The 21362-nt window shown below is 39.2% G+C and overlaps 2 protein-coding genes across 4 annotated transcripts; both read right to left on the bottom strand.

The window, feature by feature from the left end:
• Positions 1-611: 611 nt before the first annotated feature.
• On the bottom strand, positions 612-17873 carry nrgnb (neurogranin (protein kinase C substrate, RC3) b). 3 transcript variants are annotated; one of them, XR_013287949.1, is made up of 8 exons: positions 17692-17873; positions 17312-17502; positions 17142-17212; positions 16966-17009; positions 14942-16302; positions 14771-14846; positions 13180-13335; positions 7664-7812 (listed from the first exon to the last, which is right to left on the bottom strand). XR_013287949.1 is itself a non-coding variant. In XM_077541401.1 (7 exons), the coding sequence occupies exons 2-6, from the start codon at positions 17463-17465 to the stop codon at positions 14782-14784; spliced, it is 1695 nt and encodes a 564-aa protein (XP_077397527.1). In that variant the 5' UTR covers positions 17466-17502; positions 17692-17873; the 3' UTR covers positions 612-1280; positions 14771-14781. The 3 variants fall into 3 exon arrangements, 2 of the variants coding, with proteins under 2 accessions (XP_077397527.1, XP_077397526.1); XM_077541401.1 differs by lacking the exons at positions 7664-7812; positions 13180-13335 and adding an exon at positions 612-1280; XM_077541400.1 differs by lacking the exons at positions 7664-7812; positions 13180-13335 and adding an exon at positions 2654-3265 and having other exon boundaries at positions 17692-17870.
• A 416-nt stretch (positions 17874-18289) lies between these two features.
• On the bottom strand, positions 18290-20511 carry LOC144033237 (uncharacterized). The gene is made up of 10 exons (XM_077541199.1): positions 20398-20511; positions 20030-20332; positions 19908-19949; positions 19754-19789; positions 19553-19666; positions 19420-19456; positions 19303-19343; positions 19187-19237; positions 18986-19098; positions 18290-18805 (listed from the first exon to the last, which is right to left on the bottom strand). Exons 1-10 carry the CDS (start codon positions 20444-20446, stop codon positions 18674-18676), a joined length of 918 nt encoding a protein of 305 aa, XP_077397325.1. The 5' UTR covers positions 20447-20511; the 3' UTR covers positions 18290-18673.
• Between the last annotated feature and the right edge of the window lie 851 nt (positions 20512-21362).

The following is a 21362-nucleotide window of genomic DNA, read 5'->3' as shown; positions in this document are numbered from 1 at the left end:
ATGTTACAAATAAAAATCTAGTGAAAGTGTAGTAACTGGAATGCACAGTAGTGAGGGAACACTGTATTAGTTTGATTTATTTTTCTTTCTTATACACAGTAATGTAGTATGAGTGACGTGCAAGAAAAAAAATGTCCGTACCCTAAGTTTTGTGTAATAAGGTAAATAACTGTTTGACTTTCTTTATTTCTTTTTTTTTTTTTTTTTACGGCCAAACAGTAATACCAAAATAAATACATTTAAAATAAACCCTGACAGAATGTATGAATCATGTATGAAATTAATTAACAAAAATGAAAAAAATTTTGCACTAATTACAATTACTTTTATAAATGTAAAATGTAATTTCATTTTTTTTTTAAAGGACTTTCCTTTTTATTATATTTTGTTAATGATTTTTTTTTTTTTTTTGGGAGGGGGGGTGGGGGGGGGGTATTAACTATAATAACCCAAGTAAAGACTCTAGCTCGGGGTGTCAAACTCATTTATGCAATTTTTTGAACCAAAGTAAATGATCTGACCAACATTTATGAGTCGTTGCACTAAAAGACCCATTTCTTGACTCAAAGTTGGGTCAAATAGACCCATGTAGAGGATCGGCCCATTTTGTTTTTTGTTTTTTAATACCAAAAGTTGGGTTATTTTTTTAACTTTTTTTTTTTTAGAGTCTATATACACATTATACAACAAATTTATGGATTACAAGTTTTCAAATCAGAAGTCAAGGATAATAATTTGCTCAATTATTGCTCAAGTTACTGTAAAAAAAAAAATTGTGCAAAATCTTATTATTTATGAAAATAGATAATTATTGATTTGCTGACATTTTAGCCCTTTGGTAAAGATGAGTAGCTGATGTAAACTCTGCAAGTGATTAAGCAGAAGTTGAAGTATTTTGGCCGCTAACACATCCACTTTCAAACTAGATTGTTTTCCCTCCTTTCCTGACCTGCTGTTTTTCACGTCTCACGCTTCCCTAATCACCACCCAGGAGAGAGTTAACATCGCTCCTCATGCTAACTCATTTGAGGACCTTAAACATGTCTTTTTTCCTATTATTTCACCGCCACTGAGTGGGTGTGCACATTATTGATTGCTCACCCGCAGTCATTAAAGCGACAGGAGAACGTGGCCACATCACCTCTGGGATTGAGTAGGAGAATTAAGAGAAGCAGATCCACATAAAATCCGTCGAGGATGCTTATGATAGCACGGCGGAGGAGGAGGGAAGACAGCCTGAGCAGGAAAGAAGACTCACATTGGCTGTCCTTTCTTAGCACCTGGACACACAACAAGGAACGTGCATGTGTGCGATCTGCTTGCGAAAGTATGCAGGACTGTTTTTTTTTGTTTTTTTCTCCATGTGCTGTGCTATGGCTCAGATGCGCGTGGGCGGATTGAGTGGGAGCACTGGGAGGCTGAAGATGCTCGCGATCATTTCTCATAACGGGAGACTGCCTCGGCAAGCCAAGCAGAAATATCAGGGTTTAATTTGAAAAGCCATATGCAATAAAGGACAGGATGGTTGTTTATGAGCCTGTTGGCGGCAAGGAAATATTCCATAGCTTGCGTATAAGATACTAGGCACAGTTTAATAATGTTTTTTTTTTTTTAGTATTATTTCAAAACTTGAATGATGCTGTTTCCCAGACAACTTTTCAATATTTGAGATACAGTCACTTTTTGGTGCTGTAAGGTCACATTTATATTTTATCCTTGGTGAAAAATGACTATTGACACTGAAGTTGTGAAACTCTTCTTTGCGTGTCTCCATATCTGTATTATACTGCCCCCAGGTGGCCAACGTGCAAACACCAGAAGGAGTATCACAATGTCCAGTGGCTAAAAGCATTCAATTCTTTAAAATTCAATTTAATTGTGCAATTTCTAGGTTTATAAAGTACTTTTTTTTCACTAAAAATATTATAAACAATTTTTTTTGGAGGCTAGAATTAATTGATGGCATTTCCAAACATTTCAAGGGGGAACAAGAAGTTAAAAAAAAAATAAAAAAATCACACTCACTGAGCATATGTCAAAAGTACGTTCATGTGGCAATAAGTAAACCACATAAGACTAAAAAAAAAAAGTGAAATTACTCATTCATTGAAGAAACCTAGTCAAGTGGGAAGTCTCAGGTCACAAAACAGCCTTGCAAGAGTGATCCGGTCCCAAAAGAAAAGAAAGTCCTGCAACGACACACTTCACAAACGTTGCAGACAAGTTTGACTTATCTTAACTTAAATATTTTGTTATTTTAAAATGTTGCTGTTGTGAACTTAAAAAAAAAAAAAAATACTTTTTTTTTTGATGAATGAAGTTTAAAACAGAGCTTTTACCACATGCTGTACATAAGACAGAGCAGTGATTCTCAGTGTGGTACTACTTGTACATGTGCTCCCTCTAGTGGTGTGCAAAAGAATCACTGCTCAAGTACAGTTCAGTTGGATTTAACTTTTTAAATGAGTGCAGTTTTATTTTGGCACAATTTTTATTTAACCTTTACTTGCAAAAAAATTAAATTGAATAATTATTTAAGGAGCTGTACCAAATGCTAGAAAAAAAAGACCCATATACTGCATACTGACTGTTCTAACAGTTTACAATTGTATACCAGTAGAATTGTAGAAAAAAATACCAAAAAACTAGAAACTATATTTTAGGGGATATTTTTTAATCTTTAATGAATTAAGCCAGCGAGTCAACAGATAAATATTAAGATACAAGCATATCATAAAACAACGCACAAACCACCAATAATTTAAGCCACAGAGGTCTACTGCTGATGCACACGGTTTATACACAGACCATCCAAAAATAAGCCCTGATATGCATTTGGAGGACATTCATTGTCACATTCACAGATCATCTAAAACTAGCACATGAGCAGAACTTTCACAAGTACATGCAAGTGAGTTGCCAATTCTGGGTCAAAGACATCTGTACTGACATCTGATGAAGACTGCTGGGGAAGTGTTAAAGTTCACGAAAAGAAAAAAAAAAAGAATCAAAAAACAACACATCCTCACTTTGTTGTTTCTACTGCTAAATTTATGTTGAAGAAGAAAAGAAAGGAGACTTCTGTGTTTAAATAGGTGCGCCTGAAAACCAACTTCGCCAGCTTGTGCCAGCCAACCATACTTGCTTGCTACGTTGCTTCACCTTTCCCCACTTCTCTCTCTTTCTTCATCCAGGCCAGGTCAGGGGCGTCACTGCTCTGGCACAGCCGCGTCATCGCTCTCTACTGTCCCCGATCTTCCTGCCTCTAAAAACGGAAACAGGCGAGTGGAGTTTAAGTATGTCAGAACAGCAACAGCACAGACGCTGTTTGTTATCGAGGTCAGAGGCTACTGTGGATGTTTGGGGTAAAATACAAGTCCAGTGGAAGTTATAAAGATGACTAAGACATTCTGAGACAATGGTTAACCTTACGTGTTTTCAGATTCCAAAAAGAAAGCCAAACTAAAGCGGCATACACACTTGCATAGTCACATCATCTGTCTTGTGTCTTCACCCTTTCCTTGCTTTCTTTTCTAGGCAGTTGTCACTGTATAACGCCGCCAAAATCGCTCGCCGTTTTCACCCTGCAATCATTCAGCCTCCTAACGTTCCGAGCGCGCTGGCAGGTACAAGTGTGCCGGTCGAACCGCAGCAATGCATACAAAATTAATAGGTTGGATGGCCGTACACCAGGGGTGGCAAACTGCGGTCCTCGAGGGCCGGAGTCCTGCAGGTTTTATAGATTTCCCTACTCGAAGTGCAGCTGATTCCAATTAACAGGCTCGTTATCAGGCTTCTGCAGAGCTTGCTGATGAGCTGATCATGAATCAGCTGTGTTGAAGAAGGGAAATATCCAAAACAGGCAGGACTGCGGCCCTCGAGGACCGGATCTCGCCACCCCTGCCGTACACGATGCATGCTAAGTGCTACGGATGAACAATTCTGAAAAATAATCTAATTGTTTTTTTCTGTCTTTAATATTGCAATTGTTTTTCAAGGTCATCTTCTCATTTTTAGCAAAACATAAACAATAAGATTTATTATGCATACATGTTTTGGTCTTATAAGGTAATGTTTATGCTAGAATTCCTTCCTTGACTTAGATTATTAGTAGTACTAGTCAAGGAGGCCAATAAAATATATTTGGAACAGGTATCCATTTTTACTGGAAAAAAAAATCTAAACTGCAACTATTACCAATTATTATTGTTGAAATGTCTTTATTAAAGGCACACGACTCATTTTCAGCAGTAAAAAGTTCATATTTTGTCCAGAATGAATTTGATAACTTTATTTTTTTCATGTACAATTAGAAGCTTTAAAAAGTAATTTTTCTACTTGATGTCGACTGATGATGACATCACCTGTGCTGAGGAAGTAGGTAACAGCCAATTATGGCTCACCAGTTTTCTGGGTTTGGTCAGTAAATTGAGCCATGATTGGTTACCTACTTCTTCAGCACAGGTGATGAACATAGCTCCTAGGATCATTGGGACACGCAAACCCCTCCACCACGTTAAGGTGCCGGCTCACGGAGGGGTCATGTAACAATGATATATGTAAATATGTGGAGTGCACTAAAGCACTGAATTGATCTAGATGCTATATAAATGTATAAATACAATACACATGCCTGTCTGCAGGCCATTCGATACAGGCCCACATATTAATTAGAGACAGGGGAACAAAAATATAGATAGCTTTTGCCATTTTAAAATTGCATTCTAGTACACTGCAATGTCAATTTGAATTCAATTAACTGTTCAACCCTAATAAGCGCAGTGCGAAAAGGCTATCGTTGCTTTAAATGCAAGTTATGCAACGGGCTTGCATAATAGATGACCTCTGTGGCATATAAGTGAACCCATCATTGCACTTATTTACTAATGCACCTTTAATGTATTATTATAATTATTAGCACCAGTACAGATTCACACACAGAACATTGTTTGGAATATAACATTATGTAACTTTTACTTGTGTTATTTTTGCATATCTTCATGCTTGACTTGCTTTCTTATGGTATTTAGACACTGCTGCCCAAGTGACGCGTGACTGCATAAACTAAAAAAAAATAAAATAAAAATCTGTTGCGAAAAGGGGGTCTCGCCCAGAGGGAGGTGTTCGGTAGCCTCCAGATTCAGTATGACAGGTTCATTAATTCTGCTTGGCCCACTCAAGCATATAGAATGGCTGCAACACCTGCAACTATAAATACATCTGCTAAATACAATAAAAGCAGCCAGCAAGTGGGTTTGACGCAACTATTGGTAGGTCTTTTGTTGCCAAGGTTGCTAACGGCGACATTTTCCCTACCCAGACAGTTTTTATAGTCTTCTGAAGCCCATGCTGAAGATATGAAAAAAATATGATCCATGTTGTTGTGACTCAACAGCTTGCATGATTTATTGTTTGTCAGGAATCGAACCTGAACCATCGGCATGAGCAGATTTGCGAGTACAATCATATTGCGAGTACAAACATATTCGAATACATTCAAAAGTACTTGGAAATAGGTTCAAACATACTCGCAAGTACAATCAAACATATTCACAAATAAGCTCGAACATATTTGCAAATATGTTCGAACGTGTTTGTGGGCTAAATGCTACAAACAGTCTCATTATGATACAGGTTATAGATCCCCATGGCATTATGGGAAAAATTCCTGAACCTAAATCATCCATTGCAGACAAAACAATACATTATAAAAGGTAGGATTAAACAATGTTTTATTTTTTTTTACTTAATTTCTGAACATACTGGTATAATGTGGGCCAAATGCTTAAAAATGTGTTGTTTTTTTCCGCTAGTGCATGTGCAAGTAAAACCCCGTGGCATTATGGGAAATATGCTAGGTTTGTATCATTTAGCTAACAAGTATGAACATATTTGCGAGTACAGTATATTCGAAAATACATGTGTATTTCTTCTTCATGTAAACTTCAACTGGGAGTTTTTTTTTTAATTATTATTATTATTTTTTTTTAGTAATTGTTCATCTTCTGATCAAACTCCTCCTGCATGTTATGAAATGAGTTGAGTTCATTGCCACCAAACAGCATTTGTGCCAAACAAACTCAATGACAGCTCATAAAAAAAAAATAAAAAATAAAAAACAACTAAAAAATAGCACCCCTATGTTTCTAATTATATATTATAAGAATTTGTGGGTGAAATGGTTTTGTGTTTCGAATGGTTTGATTTTACATGCCGTATATGGAGCACAATCCAAGGTTGCCCGTCACTTTGCATTGCCTTTGCTTGCCCATACAACCACAAATACATGTTCAACCTTTTTGCATTTTTAACATCTTCTGGGGAGCAGCGACTCGATTAACATTTCTGTAACATCTCTCTTGTGATGGAACAATGTGTCGAGAAGCAGGTTCATTTATCGGCGCTTTAAGAGTGAGGATTCAATCAAGTGCTGCTGGAGCGCCTATGGCAGTGGTGTCAAACATAAGGCCCGCGGGCCGGATCAGGCCCGCAAAGGGGTTTAATCCGGCCCGCGAGATAATTTTGTAAAGTTAAAAAAAAATAAATAAATTGTAATGTCGGACTAATGAATCAGTCGGCCACAATCAAAATATATCAAATTTGTAACTTCACAAGCAGTCCCTGTACGGGGGAAATCGTCCTGGATGTCATTATTTTACACACAACGTAAAGTTACGGTTTGTTTAATTATTATTATTATTATTATTATTATTATTATTATTAATGTATTTATTTATTTTTATCATTAGACCAACAAACGTGTTAAATACGACACAAATTCAATTCCTGGTAAGTTAACACAAATCAATATGACAAGGATTAGTGTCCTTATAACGTCATTACCTGCACCACGCAATGCATTCTGGGAACAATACATATGAAAAACACGTCGATTTAACACGTCCAGGACTCTGTTCCATTTGCATTTGTATTCTTTTTTGGAACAATATGATGACAGTTGAGCTCCATAATTTTGGGCTGGCACACAAATAGCGAAAATCTGCGTCTAATTGACAGCAATCGTTTTTAACTCTTTGACCGCCAAAAACGTTTAATAACAATCAGTAAAATCAACGTTAAAACATTTTTTTTTTTTTCTCCCCCCCTCCAATGTCTAAGTGCAGCGCTGCCTGGTCAATGGGTTGTGGAATCTAAAACACTCTAAACCATGGCCAGCAGATGGAAGCATTGTCTCTCTTTTCGTCAATGATCAAAGCCGCTGTCATATCAAAGTTTTTTCTTTAATGTGTGGCAGTAAAAGAGTTCAGTTCTATTACCGTTATTTTACCGATGCGGCCCACTTGGTCATATATTTTCCTCCATGCGGCCCCTGAGCTGACATGAGTTTGACACCACTGGCCTATGGGGTAATTAAATGAGTCAGTCGGTTATGCGTTGCGTTAATCACACATAACATAACGCATAGGGTGGGCTCTAATTGGTGTAATTAATTATGGATGGATTTCAAATTGTGTGCTGGTCCATGACGTAACATGAAATAAGGTTACAGTAACATCGGCATGTGTTAAATTGGATGCCTTTAAAAGAAGACTTAAACTGTTCCACTGGGATTGCACAGTTTGAATGTAGCCTAATAATACAGCTTTCTCTTAGAAATTCAGTCTTTTTAGGAGCATTACGTTGTCACCTCACCTCCTCTCCTTCTGCTTTGTCCTCCGGCTTCATCTTCTTACGGGTCATGTGGCCACGGAAGCCAGCCTGGATCTTGGCGGCTGCCCTGTTGGCCTCGGGGTCATCCAGCGGGATGTCCATGATGTCCTCCTCCTCCTGGGGTCTGTTGCGTTCCTCCTGCTGAGAGGACCGTAGCATGATGGAACATTAATTAAATGCCTGCTTTTTATTTTGATAGCGAGAGATGTGTGCTGAGTGGTTATACACCCAAGAGGTCAGTAACCAAGCTCTATTTTTTTTTTTTTTCTCCATTTATCCTCATCGTATTCTGTGTGACTGAGTTGGCCTATTTACAGTGTAGTGTATGCCCATTTTCTCATTTTTTTTTAATTTTTTTAAAACAGGCTTTTTTGTTACATTAATCAGAAACAACATAGGGAGACGTAACAGATAATACTATATTATGGTCGCTATCAACTAATAAAGTGCAGGTTGTCCCAAAAGTCACAATACACTTTATTTTTTCCATTTTCTTTCAGGTATTATTCGGACAGATGTGAGGCCGTTTGCAGTTTTTGTCAGCATACCATTACCTTGCCCGTCGCTCGCCAACTGACATTGAAGCATAGTTGCACAATTGTCACTCGGCATAAAAAAAATTGATCTCCCAGACTTGCGTTTCAATGCCAGTTTGAGAAGCTTTAGTTTCTCCGCATCAACAAAAGCTCAATTCAGCGAATACTTCAGAATGATAAAGCTTTTCCCGTACCGACTTCAGGTTGCTCAAAGACCTCAAGCGGAAGATTATGATGCTCGACAGCCTAAAGTTGGTAGGAGAAAAGCTTTACCGCTCTCCAAAGGATCGGCCTAATCGAGCTGTTGTTGATGTTGCGTTCCAGTGCAGCCTTCCAGATACTTTCCCTGGCTTTGAGTGACCGCCTGCTCTACGAGGTGGTTGTTTTTTGTGGTAGAAGTATCAGTTTTTCTGCTGCGTGATTTGTAAAGAACAGGTCCCGTTTTGAGAAGCTAGCCATGAATAGGGTAAATTGGTGGAACAGTTTGAAATCCTAAACTGTGAAATTCTGATGGACTCGCATCTGAGTGATACTTGGAAAAGCAAAAAAGGAAGCGTTTTGTGACTTTTGGGGCAGCTTGTGCTGCTATTTCAATATAAATAGCCCTAATAACATAGTCTGATTCCTCCTTGCTCCAAAAGTGTGGCTCTGTCCTGCGTTGCTATGTTGTGTGATTTTTGTTGACCTCTAATTGTGCATATCCGGTAAGGTATGGGCCACACTGACTTATATAGACACATATACGTGTTCATTGGTTCTAACCTTTTTGGTACACCCCCTTTACTGCCATCTACTGTAGTGGATGTGCAATACACTTTATTTTACTGTGCCATAACATAGAAAATAACCAAAAAAGGCCATGGGCAAATAAATGTAGTACTCACGTTAGGCTTATTTTACGGAAGCGTAGAGCTGCCAATGTGGAGGAAACATTTTTGGCTGGCGAGTATGTTCGAACATACTTGCAAATATGTTCGAACATACTTGCAAATATGTTCGAAGAACGTATTGAAATACGTTCAAACATACTCGCAAATATGGTTGAACATACTTGCAAACATATTTGAACATACTCGCAAATATGTTCGAACGTACTTGTAGGCTACATCCTACAAAATTAGCATACCTTCCCTTAATGCCACGGGGTATTATTTGTGCATGCGTGAGTGAAAACAAAACCCCATTTTTTAGGCATTTGGGCCACATTACCAATTCATTAGAAAATTAAGGAACAAAAAAAGTGTTCATTCGTAACTTTTACGATTTATTATGTCTGCCGTGTCTGTGACTTATTACGTATTTGCGACTATCTTCGAACATATTTGCAAGTATGTTTGAACATATTTGTGAGTATGTTCGAACATACTCACCAGCCAAAAATGTTTACTCCACATTGGCAGCTCTACGCTTCCGTACTCATTTAGAATGTGTAAACCTAAAATGGCTGCCACACATACAAGTAGTTCAGGCCAAGATTTCTTGCAAGTAAAGTACGCGCAGAACACAAACCAAAGTTCCATTCCAAGGAGGCTAACCCGATACGTTTATATGACCAAATATTCGGGTTAGAAAAGAGATAACTCATGGGGTCGAGTTTTTTTTTTAAAAACCTGAATAATAGCATTTTCAGAGTTTTGCATGTGTTTACGTGGCCTTTCAAAACCCGAATATTACCAATGTTTAGATTTTGAATGGGTTATTGACTACATGTAAAAGTATGAGATTCAGCTATGAAAATAAGGAGATACAAATAAAAACAAAAGTTATGGCTCTGCACCCAGGCATGTTAAAAAGGATGACCCTGAAAAATGACAACCGCATCCATTTCAGTCAGCATCTAGTGTCCCGAAGGAGACGTGGTAGGCGGAAGAGAAATTCTGAAAAGTGTCAGCGGCATGTCGCCGAGGCTGTTGACAACTTATGTAAACATCCATTCAAATTCTGTGGCGCAAACAACCCAGAGCATTGCTAAGGGAATCAGATTGACATTTCACACAAAGCAGCCCACAAAGTGAGCCCACCGTGGCCCCGCTGCATCACGTCTCCGGTGTAACACCCTCCAGTGTGGGAGGACGACCACCCACCTGTGCAGCCAGCATTCATTAGCCTCTGTGTCTGACTGCTCACTCAGCTGCCAACTCTGGGAGAAGGAAACCACTGAGTGGGATTGTGTTGTTTATCCAAACCATTTGACACGATATTTCAAAATACCGTGCTTCAAAATCTCATGCAATCCCCTTAGGATGAAATGTGCATAATTAGGCAAGCTGTTTGAAGCTTTCTGATTGCACCTCTCAGAGTTCAACAAAGGGTGAAGCGAGTAAACAGCACACGGCGATGTGAGCATGCGAAGCTCAGCAACTAAGTAAAAACAAAGAAACAACAACAAATAAAAAAAACAAAAAAAACAAAGTAGTATGTGCAAAAACTAAAAAATAAAGTTAACATGAAAATATTACTCACATTGTGGCAGTCCATGTCTAAACTCTCAGAGATTACCTCGGTCGTCAGGTGGCCCTAATGTGTCACTGTCACTCTCTATAAGTCACTCTCTGCTTATATACAGATGCCTCGCTGGCTCTAACTAACAATCATTGCATGCTCAGTAACATTCGCTCACCCACAGAGGAAGAGAGCGAGAGCGAGAGCGAGAGCGAGAGAGAGAGAGAGAGAGAGAGAGAGAGAGAGAGAGAGAGAGAGAGAGAGAGAGAGAGAGAGAGAGAGAGTGGGAGGGAGGCAGTATGGGGGGGACCTTCTATAAACATGTCAGCATGTGTTCTGTCTTTTCAGCCTCATTAAGGTTACTGACTTAATGCTCTCACATTCCTCATTAAGTGTACATACAACAATGTAAAGTCATACAGATGTTTGCCGTCACGCATACATGCAAGCGAACAGACGCCGACAACAAATCCCGACGCAGAAATGTGCATCAACTAATCATTTCAAACTTCCAATTCCAGCTAGTAACAGTGCAAAAATAAAACCAGCGGAGTTGCGCTGGGCGGTGTTATAAATGTATTAAAGGCAGCGTGAGCTAACAGCCTTCTCCATCCCTCTGATCCCAGCTGGTGAGGCCGCCCACACGCCACTGCCAGCCTCAGAGACAAGATGCAGGGGCAGAGAAACAGCCATTAATCTGAGTTCCATCTCTCGCGCTCGTTCTTCCACTGCTGCTTTGCTAAATGATTCCCACGTTAGCCGAGCCTCACGCTCGAGTTCTCTCTGATGACTCAAATTCAGTTATACTTTCATCAATCATCAGGCAGCCGAAATCAAGACTTCTCTATTGTGAGTAAACACCGAGTTAAAGGCTTGCTAAGAGGTGGTTTTAGTACAGCAGATGAAATGTGCAAGTTAGTGAGAGAAGAGTTGCCAAACTACACAAAATAGCCCAAAAAAAGTCAAACACATGCAAAGTGTTGGCTGTTAGTCAGATTACTATTACACACCATGCCTGGCAACAATCAACATCACCATCTCCTATTAATTCCACGATGAGAACGCAGGATGAGTAGCGAGGCGTTACCATGGCAACGTTCTCAGCAACTCTTCCTGCTCCACCACTGTACTCGATTGGAGGCGCGCTCGCTGATCCAGGCAAATCAGACGAGGGGGCCAAGTGCGACGGCGGCGAAAATGCTAACACGCCGACTTCAGGTGATGATGGACGTCTCAATCAAGTCTCAATCTGTGGGCGCAGCAGAGGTGCCTCTCAAATTCGGAGCCATTAGTAACTAAGGGAATTACGGTTATATGACCACGAGGAAGGGCCTCAAATCACATGTTCAACTGATCCTTCAACATATAGTGTGGAAATAAACCAATATTCATTTGTCAATTCAAATTTGTTAAAGGGGAAATCAACCTTAAATATTTTACAATAATATGTTATATGTGACCTCACTAGTCTGGTCCTAGTCACTAGTCTGACCTCCTGGTTACTGGACAGTGCGCTTTACCAACTGTGCCACCAAGCAGAATCAGACACCTGGTAATGATGATAAGTTATATGTATGGAAGTGGGCGTGGAAAGTGATACTTAGAAAAAGCTCAATGTCCCATTGAAAATGAATGGGAAAAAGTTGATATTAAACATTCAAATTGTGCAAATACTGTAAGTAATGTGGAATCAGACGATATATACACCAGGAGGCGTCAATTTCTGAAGCTAGTTGAAATTTGAACAGTGTAAATTGGAAGTATTATGTGGGAGTTGTTATGTGGCAAAAAAGTGTGGAGAATAAAAATCACAATAACATGTGGGAATGCCCACAACTAGTGGGGCTGGATAGAACATATAAATGTCAATATATATTTTTTTTAGTTGACGTCCCCTTTAATTGGTTTAATGTAAATAAAGTGAAATATGTTATGATTTAGAATCATTTTCTATATCACTGGTGTCAGGCGGAAAAATCACATCTCAAAATCTGTACTTTTAGGAAACTGAAACAACACAGACAGCATGTTTGAGGAGCTATTAACATTGCATCATCAAGCTTGGCCAATAGTTGTATAAATAAGACCTAATAGGGGACTGGCCAATAATATTGATTTGAGAATAAAATAAGATATTGACCAAATCTGAACATAGGAGGTTTCTGTTAGACACTGATGATATAACATTTATTTATTTTGCTATAGGTGAATTAATTAGAATTCAAGTCATTATAAACAATCTAATATAAAAAATAGCATTATTAGATTTTGTACATATACATAACAAAATAATTTCTACCTCATGATCTTACCCATCTGTCTGTTTTAAAAGTCATATGTGGCTGTTGGAAGAATTTCAAATAAAGATCTTGTTTTGGATCTTTTGACAGAAGATTGTGCATGTGAAACTAATGCTATGTCTGGTTGATAAACAAAACAAAAAAAGCAAATGCATTCTAAATAGGCTGACTCAGTCACATAACAAAAGGAGAAATGGAGAGAAAAACTGAAAGCAAAGTGGGTTACTGACCTCATGAGCGTAAACACTCAGCGCACAGCTCTTTCTTGATCAGAATAAAAACATGCGCATCCCATCATGCCATGGTCCTCTCAGCGAGAGGAACGTGGCTGGCCACAGGAGGAAGAGGACAATATCACCACCTGGGCCTACAGGGTGGGATCCAGGCTGACATCCATGATCATATGGAAGACGAAGAAGATGAAGCCGGAGGACAAAGCAGAAAGAGGTGATTGGGGAGAGGGAGTCAGCAACAGGTCTCAAATGTACAGGCCAGGTCTAAAATCACATGACAAAACTAAATGTATTGTTGTATTGTTAAGTGCTGTATTAAAACTATAAATGTCGTACAATACAGCTTCACTGACCTTATCCTGAAAGGTGCGCTAGTTGCTAGCATGCCACAAAGTTCTGAGGTTTGGAATTCAAATCTCAGATCTGGACCTTCTGTGTAGTGTTTGCATGTTGTCCCCATGCTTTAAATATAGACTAATTAAATATGGTGTTCATATGATGGATGTCATGACACTCCTGTTCAAATGCAAGTTTTTTTGTTTTGTTTTTTTTTTGTTTTTTTTTATTTAAATAAGAATAAAAAAGTATTTTTAACTTATTGTAAGTCAAATCACAGACTAGTTAATGTTAAATCACAGTCAGCATACACTTGCCACTTTATAAACCGCTTCTAATTTATCAAAACGCTCAGACTAAAATGTATACAATTGGTAACTGAAATTGGGTGTTGTGACGAATGTCTGCATAGCTTCCTGTCAAATATCGGAATGGGCCTAAAAAAAACAGTACCAGTTGGGCTCTACTTTTAACACCCAATTTGAATATACGTCAAACACATCATATAAAAAGACATGCCGATATTTAAAAGACTATATATAATTAATGACCTCAATTAGAGCCATTCTCTGAGTTGTTTCGCAATGATTTAACCAACGCATAACTGAGTGACTCTTTTAATTACCGCACAGGCTCTCCAGGAACAGCTGATTGAATCCATGCTCTCAAGGCGCTGATAAACGAGACGTTGTTAAACACATATTGTTAAATGAATACAACACCCCGATAACAAGTAATTACCATTGGAACAATTCATCTCTGTATTGTATTAAGGGTGCTTAGTGCTTACCACAGACCACGCTCATTTTTAATAATAGCAACCGTAGAAAATACCGTTGTTATGTTGCTTTTATTATTGCTTGTGCAATTAACGTTTAATATTTGTTGACATTAGAACTCACTGGATAACGTTGAATAGCATTCCATTGGAATAAAGGCTTAATTCCAATGGGCAAATTACAATTTGCGCTTTAAATTTCACATTAAAAAAAAAAAATATGATTCTATTAACAATACGTCAGAATTATAAAATGCTCATGTATTTGATGAGTACTAATTAACATTACCTTTCTTTTCTGATTGGCTGATTGTGAATCAGTGCCAATCAAAACTGAGCATTTTTTGTTTTTGTTTGTAAAGACATAATCTGTAATTGCAACGGCTCTGGCATCGGATCTTACCAGATTGTGCAAGTTGTCCTACCGTTATGGTGATTTGTCATTATTAAGACCATGACAGAATAAAACATTACCTCATCTCCTTCTAATCAGTGGGTTCTGGTGCATCCTCTGGCCCGGCCTCCTCTACATTCTCAACAGTCTCTTCACCTGAAATGAAGAGTGTTTGATTGTTTGTTCCCCACTCACTTTTACTGAAAGTTACTACAGTATACCTTACATTGTGTCCAAACTCTCAAAAGTACCTTCCGTTCCCTCATTGGTGGCGTCATTTTGCCCTCCCTCCACTTCAAGCTCATCCTTGCCTTGCTCTTCCTGTGTCTCCATCTCCAAAACCTGTTCTGGACCTTCATCTCCTGGCTGGTTTTCCATGCCATCACTTTGCTCGGCCAGTGGCGTCTCCGCAGGGTCAACCTCAACCAAGGAACTTTCTGTCGGTTCAGCGCTGCTCTCTAAATTTCCTTCCACGTCAGCTGATTGGTCATCTACCTCAGTAGGAGCCTCGGTTACTGCTCCTTCCTCCTCATTTGGTTTTTCAGTCTGATCTTCAGCTTCTGGTTCCTCAACAAGGTTTTCGCTTTGAGGCTGTATTTCTTCGGTTTCTTCTGTTCTCTCCTCCTCAGCAGCCTGTGAATTACCATCATCTTCATTACCTTCAACTGTGGCATCCTCTGTAGTTGTCTCTGTTTCTCCGAGCTCCGCAGCTTCCACCTCATTCGACTTTTCAGCCTGATCTTCAGCTTCTTGTTCCGCGTCAAGGGTTTCGCTTTGAGGCTGCGCTTCTTCTGTTCTCTCCTCATCAGCAGCCTGGGAATTATCATCTACTTCATTATCATCAACTGTGACTTCACCTTTGGTGGTGTCTGCGTCGCCAAGCTCGGCAGTTTCCACCTCGGCGTCTCCTTCAGTATCCTCCTGGGCGCCGCCTTCAATGTCCACCTCGGCACCAACTTCAGTGTCCACCTCGGCGCCAACTTCAGTGTCCACCTCGACGCCAACTTCAGTGTCCGCCTGGGCGTCAACTTCAGTGTCAACCTCGGTGCCAACTTCAGTGTCCACCTCGGCGCCAACTTCAGTGTCCACCTCGGCGCCAACTTCAGTGTCCGCCTCGGCGTCAACTTCAGTGTCCACCTCGGCGCCAACTTCAGTGTCCGCCTCGGCGTCAACTTCAGTGTCAACCTCGGCGCCAACTTCAGTGTCCGCCTCGGCGTCAACTTCAGTGTCAACCTCGGTGCCAACTTCAACATCCTCTTCAGCTTCCTCCTCAGCGCCCCCTACAAGATCCCTCTCGGCGCCCCCTTCCGCATCCTCCTCGGCGCCTCCTTCCGTCATCTCCTGAGCTTCTTCCTGAGCCTCTTCGGTAGCCACTTCTACAGCCGCCTCCTGAGCCACTTCCTCAGTCTCTCCAGCTTCAGCGCTCTCTTCTCCCCCTGAGACTCCACTCTGTGTCTCAGACTGAGATACATCCTGAGCTTTCTCAGTTTGAGCCTCAGTTGGATCAACTTGATCAGAAGGTGCTGCTGAGACTTGAGGTTGTGCGGACTCAGCTGACTGAGCATGCTCTAACCCTAACCCTTCTTCAGCTTGTAGCTCAGATGTTTTTTCTCTAGAAGAAAAAAAACCAAATGTAGTCTTGACACTTCACTTTGACAGAATGTTACAATTAAAACTCTTTCACTACCAGCCATTTTAGAAAATTATAAAATCTTCGATACCCACGCGCTATTACCTTCAATAATTATATATCAGCCAAATCTACCAAACGACAGAATAGAATAGAATACTTTTTGCCCAGTCCCGTTCTTTTATAATTGACAGTAGAAAAATGTAGTTTTGCCAAAATACAGCCATTTCTCCCATGGACTCTGAAACTGTGTTTATTTCGTATAACATGGGGCAATGATGTCATCTACCAGTGGTTAGGCATCAGTAAAGTTGTTTCCAAGTTTGACATTTACAGTGTAGCATAATGAGATTCTTCCCATCTATCCCCACTCTGAAAAATTATATTTGACAAGTATACTTGTCACTGGGAGTGAATGAGTTAATATGAACATCTTAATAATATGCATCCAGTTTATGTAACAATTAATTTAAAAAAATCTTAATTTCAAAGCTCATTTACCCCCCAAACTTTAATCATTTGGGACTTGGCAATTGGCACTTTATTTGATTCATTTCTGCCTTATTAGATCCATTCAATCATGACCATTACACATATGTCAAAAGCAATATATTATGCATTTACTGCTACAAAAATTAAACTCACTCAGTTATTGCGACTTCTGTTTCAGGCCCTTCTTGAGGAACAGCCTACAGGGGAACAATACAAAGTTAAAGTAATTGTTAAAGAATTGCAGCAACATAGGCACACATAGAGAAGCCTAATGAGCAAGATAAAAGGTGCCATCAATCACAGCCGACTTTGATTTAGCACCAACTGGCCTGAAATGCGCGGTCGTTGTCAAATCTATCTTCCAGGCTGGCAGCCCACTCAACTGGGTCCACGCCAGTACCTGCAAGCCAGAACAGGTAAGCATTTGCAAATCGTTTAATTGTGCTGCTGTGACACTTCGCGGCAAATAACGCCAATGAACAAATCCAAAGCGTATCACCTTCTCTTTGGCCGAGAAGACGTTTGAAGTAGAGGGCAGCATATTTGGGAATGTCGCCAGGTTGGTCACGTAGGATTTCTCGGACCAGGCCTTCCAAGACGGCACCAAATCCACGTGGGATCCTCAGTTCGGTGTTGCAGAAAGGCACCGACATGCCGGCCACTCGTTTAGGTAAGAAACTCAGCAGATGTCTTTTTTTTTTTTTTTTTTTTTTTTTAAGAGGAGTTAACCCGTTAAAACGTTGTCAATGAGGCTCTGAAGCTAACAGGCTAGCACTCTAAAGTCATAATGTGTCATTGGAATGTTTGTCTATCTGTCTGAAACGTTCCCTGTTTAAATATATATTTAAGTTTGATGACTTAGAAGAACATTTGGCTTACCTTGAGTGTCTGAACTTTCAGGCCAACTTCGGTTAAGACGCTATGTTGTTACCGGCTGTTGCTAAGCAACTTTTGTAACGACGGACACCGACGAAGCTCAAATCTAACATTTTCGTTTTATTCAAATAACATTTGTCCATATCTTTCCGAAAGGAGGTGCCGTTTGCTTGTTGTGTTCGCACTCAATTATAAAAAGATAAACCCTTGATTTTTAAACTCTCTCTCTCTCTCTCTCTCTCTCTCTCTCTCTCTCTCTCTCTCTCTCTCTCTCTCTCTCTCTCTCTCTCTCTCTCTCTCTCTCTCTCTATTTTAAATCATAAACTATATTGACATGTATATTCATATATAATGGAATGTGTCAAATGTTTTTTAATTGACACAAATTAGTACAATCAATCAAAAATTCATATTACAATGTCAACAGCAATAATAAACAACAACAATCTATAATAAAAACAACAAAACAAACAAACAAACAATGCGGTCAACTCAACATTCAAACAAACTTTCAACTCTCTTTATATTATGTCTAATTTTGTTAAAAAGGCCTGAAAAAAAAGAACTACTCAAAATGTATTTTGGCCTGTCTCAGGCAAATTTATTTTTCAATGATGTGTTATTGGACTCACACTACTCATTTGAGCAACGGGGACGTTTTAACACAGAATTAGCACACACATACATATATAGCACATGGCATTTATTTATGACACTAATTATATTACAGTTATGTAAAAAATAAATATGCAAGTACAGATACCTGAAAAATCTGCTTATGAGACATTTGTACTTTCCCATGAATCCAACACAGATGTAAACACACAGACCCTAATTATCTGTTTGCCTTTCTTTCTTCCATCCATCCATCCATCCATCCATCCATCCATCCATCCATCCATCCATCAGCTAGGACAGAATACAGAGAACTCGTGTTTTCTTTCTCTCTCTTCTTGAAAATGATGGCTGTTCATGTCTTCTCAAATCAGGCGTACGTGATGACTGCGTACTCTGAGTTGGTGCTCAGTTTGCGGGTGACCTCTCTGGGCTGCGGGAGGTGAAGCCTGTCAGCCGAGCGCGAGGCCTGTATGTGACCCCTCGATTCACAGCTTCGCCACTGAAGCAGAGCAAGTGAGTATTAGAGTTAAATAAAACAAAAAAGAAACCAGCTTGTGCAAAAAAAAATAAGTAATTCACATTAACTACAGCTCATTAAATACTGATTAGGTCTGGATAGAAGGTGTTGATTAAATCTAAAAGAAAGATTTATTCGACAGAGTCTCTTTGCTTAGCCTACCTGTTGTGAGTCTTCTGTTGCCAAGTAGCTGACCTGAGAGAGTTCTGGTGTACTGACACCCCTGACTGAAATAATGATCTCGGCATATGGAACTTCACTTTGACTCTCGTTGTCTGCATATGAAGAGTATATCATTTAGTAATGAGTTTAACCTCTGTCAAAAGTATCTTTTTGATATTGATGTTGCAGGGAAGGTTGCACCTTGTGAGGTAGCCCTTAAAGTCAGTTGCTCATTTTGGGATGTTGATGAATCTGGGTAGAATAAGGAATAGGTAAATACCAGATTTTCATTTGGTGCATTCAGTGCATATAGTTACCATTCATGGGTGAGAAGACAACGCGGGAATGTAGCGGTGAGCTGAAATTGGAGTAAACAAAAGTAAATAAATAATACAAAGTCCTAATTATGGATATATTATAAAATATCAACTAACCATGATCTGGACATATCATCATCGTCATCATCATCCACTGTAATGTGCCATTCAAACATATGGATTTAAGATAAATTGTGTTAAAATTTCAGATTCATTTGACAAATGTTATTTTTTTGCTTATCAGACTTACCATTACTGCTGCATCGATTGTGGTTCACACATAAATAAACTACCAGCGCCATCAACGCCGCAGCCACAGCAAGGGAAAAGATAGCCAAAACTTGAATTTTTTTAAATTGCCATGCTTCCAGGGAGAAGAAAAAAATACTATCATACTTCATTGTTCATGAATATATTTGATATTGTGTATTTACGAAAAGTGGTATCTCACCTCCGCGTGAATCCCTCGGCTTAACTGTAGCAGGCACTATGAAAAAAAATCACAGTTTGTGGTGACAAAAGGAACGTGTAATGTAAACACTGTAAATGCATTTAATGAATCACTCAGTATGTAAATTACAAAATTCCCCACTTTTACTACTTACTATTACTTGGAGAAACTGTCCAGGTTTGGCCACTTGTCTGAGCTGGAAAAGAAACAACATCAAAAATGTGTCTTTCAAATGAAATCTATATTTTACTTCAAATACATTATAGCATTGGCTACCTTTTACATGCAACGATACAACATGCTGTGTTTTTGTTTTAAGATGCGGGTCATCTGTTACTTGTGTGTAACAAGTGTAGTTGTACTTGAGATCTTTAGTGGAAACAGTGGGCAGATAAAGTGTTACTCTGCAAGGGTCCCTGCTTCGGTTCCCGAGACAAACAGAGTTATCGGACGCTTTGCTCCAACAACCCCGAACAAATCCATCAGAGCAGTTGTAATGGCATTTTAGTGTGAGAGATTGCCCCAGTGTAACAGTCTTCAACTCAAAGGACACTTTGGTGTCCATGAAGCACACGGTGTCTGCAAAAAGAGAGAATTATTTGTTATATAGCATAATTTGACACTGAAAATACCATCATTGTTACCTTTTGTCATCATTAGATAAAGCAGTGTTAAATAAAAAGGGATCAGCATTGTTCTTCACATGTAATCCCGATGAGTGCTGCCTTTAAAATACATTCAATATGTTACGTTCGTTTTCACCATTGTAGATAATCTAACCATCTAACCACAGGAAGTAGCATACGTAAGACTGTCATCAAATAACTTTCCATTCTTTGCAGCTGTTGCATTGCAGTGGAAAGTTCAGTTGAGAATGTTGAGATGACAAGCTAGTCTTCAAAGATGATATGCTAACAATAAACCCACTCATTGATATTTAAAGACACTAGAAAACTGTTGTCAAGCTAAAAAAAAAAAAAAAAAAAAATGTGATAAATGATGCAATAGATGGAGATGTGGTTTACAGTACATGTCTGCAGAAACACGGCTGATGCTCATCTAAACAGGATGTGTCTGATGTTAATCTTTGAATCATAAATATGCATTGTTGAAATGGGCACATCAGTCAGCAGACGTTCTTAACTGATTTTTTTTTTTCATTTTTATTTTGTATTTCTAATGTTTTGTTCACCTCATTGTCACCACCAAATGAATAGTACAGGCCGCATGAATAATTACAAACGCAGATAACTTCTCTTTAGCACATACTCATGCATTATGAATATGGAGAATCCGGTTACACACCATCACCGAACACCATTATCAACTTTGGCGGGCCCTTGGGAATCGCTTTCCGTGTTCTCGGTTCACTTTCCGCGACTGAGTGCTTCTCACTTTCATACATTAAACAGTCACGCAGGCTCAGACCAAACACTTCTGAATGAACAGACTATTTCATGGTCTGTGTTGCCTAGATTTAGAAATTTATTGAAAATGCATCTGTTTTGGTTTTCAAATTTATTGATTTTTGTGCTATGCATCCAAGCCGGACTGCCGTCTGGTAAGAACTCTTAAAAGTGTTTTTGGTATTATGTAAGCTAGTTTAGCA

Source organism: Festucalex cinctus, chromosome 13 (genome assembly GCF_051991245.1).
Source record: "Festucalex cinctus isolate MCC-2025b chromosome 13, RoL_Fcin_1.0, whole genome shotgun sequence".
Classification (NCBI taxonomy): domain Eukaryota; kingdom Metazoa; phylum Chordata; class Actinopteri; order Syngnathiformes; family Syngnathidae; genus Festucalex; species Festucalex cinctus.
Note: the sequence above shows the minus strand (reverse complement) of the source record. Positions and strands in the feature narration are given on the sequence as shown.

Excerpts from the sequence above, each read along its gene's own strand:
- nrgnb (XM_077541401.1), bottom strand. The coding sequence starts at position 17,465 with ATGTCGGTGCCTTTCTGCAACACCGAACTGAGGATCCCACGTGGATTT. Across the intron at positions 17,213-17,311 it reads TCTTCTCGGCCAAAGAGAAG|GTACTGGCGTGGACCCAGTT; the intron begins GTGATACGCTTT and ends TCTGGCTTGCAG. Across the intron at positions 17,010-17,141 it reads ACAACGACCGCGCATTTCAG|GCTGTTCCTCAAGAAGGGCC; the intron begins GCCAGTTGGTGC and ends GTTCCCCTGTAG.
- LOC144033237 (XM_077541199.1), bottom strand. The coding sequence starts at position 20,446 with ATGCTGATCCCTTTTTATTTAACACTGCTTTATCTAATGATGACAAAA. Across the intron at positions 19,790-19,907 it reads GACAGTTTCTCCAAGTAATA|TGCCTGCTACAGTTAAGCCG; the intron begins GTAAGTAGTAAA and ends TTTTTTTCATAG. Across the intron at positions 19,344-19,419 it reads GATGATATGTCCAGATCATG|CTCACCGCTACATTCCCGCG; the intron begins GTTAGTTGATAT and ends CTCCAATTTCAG.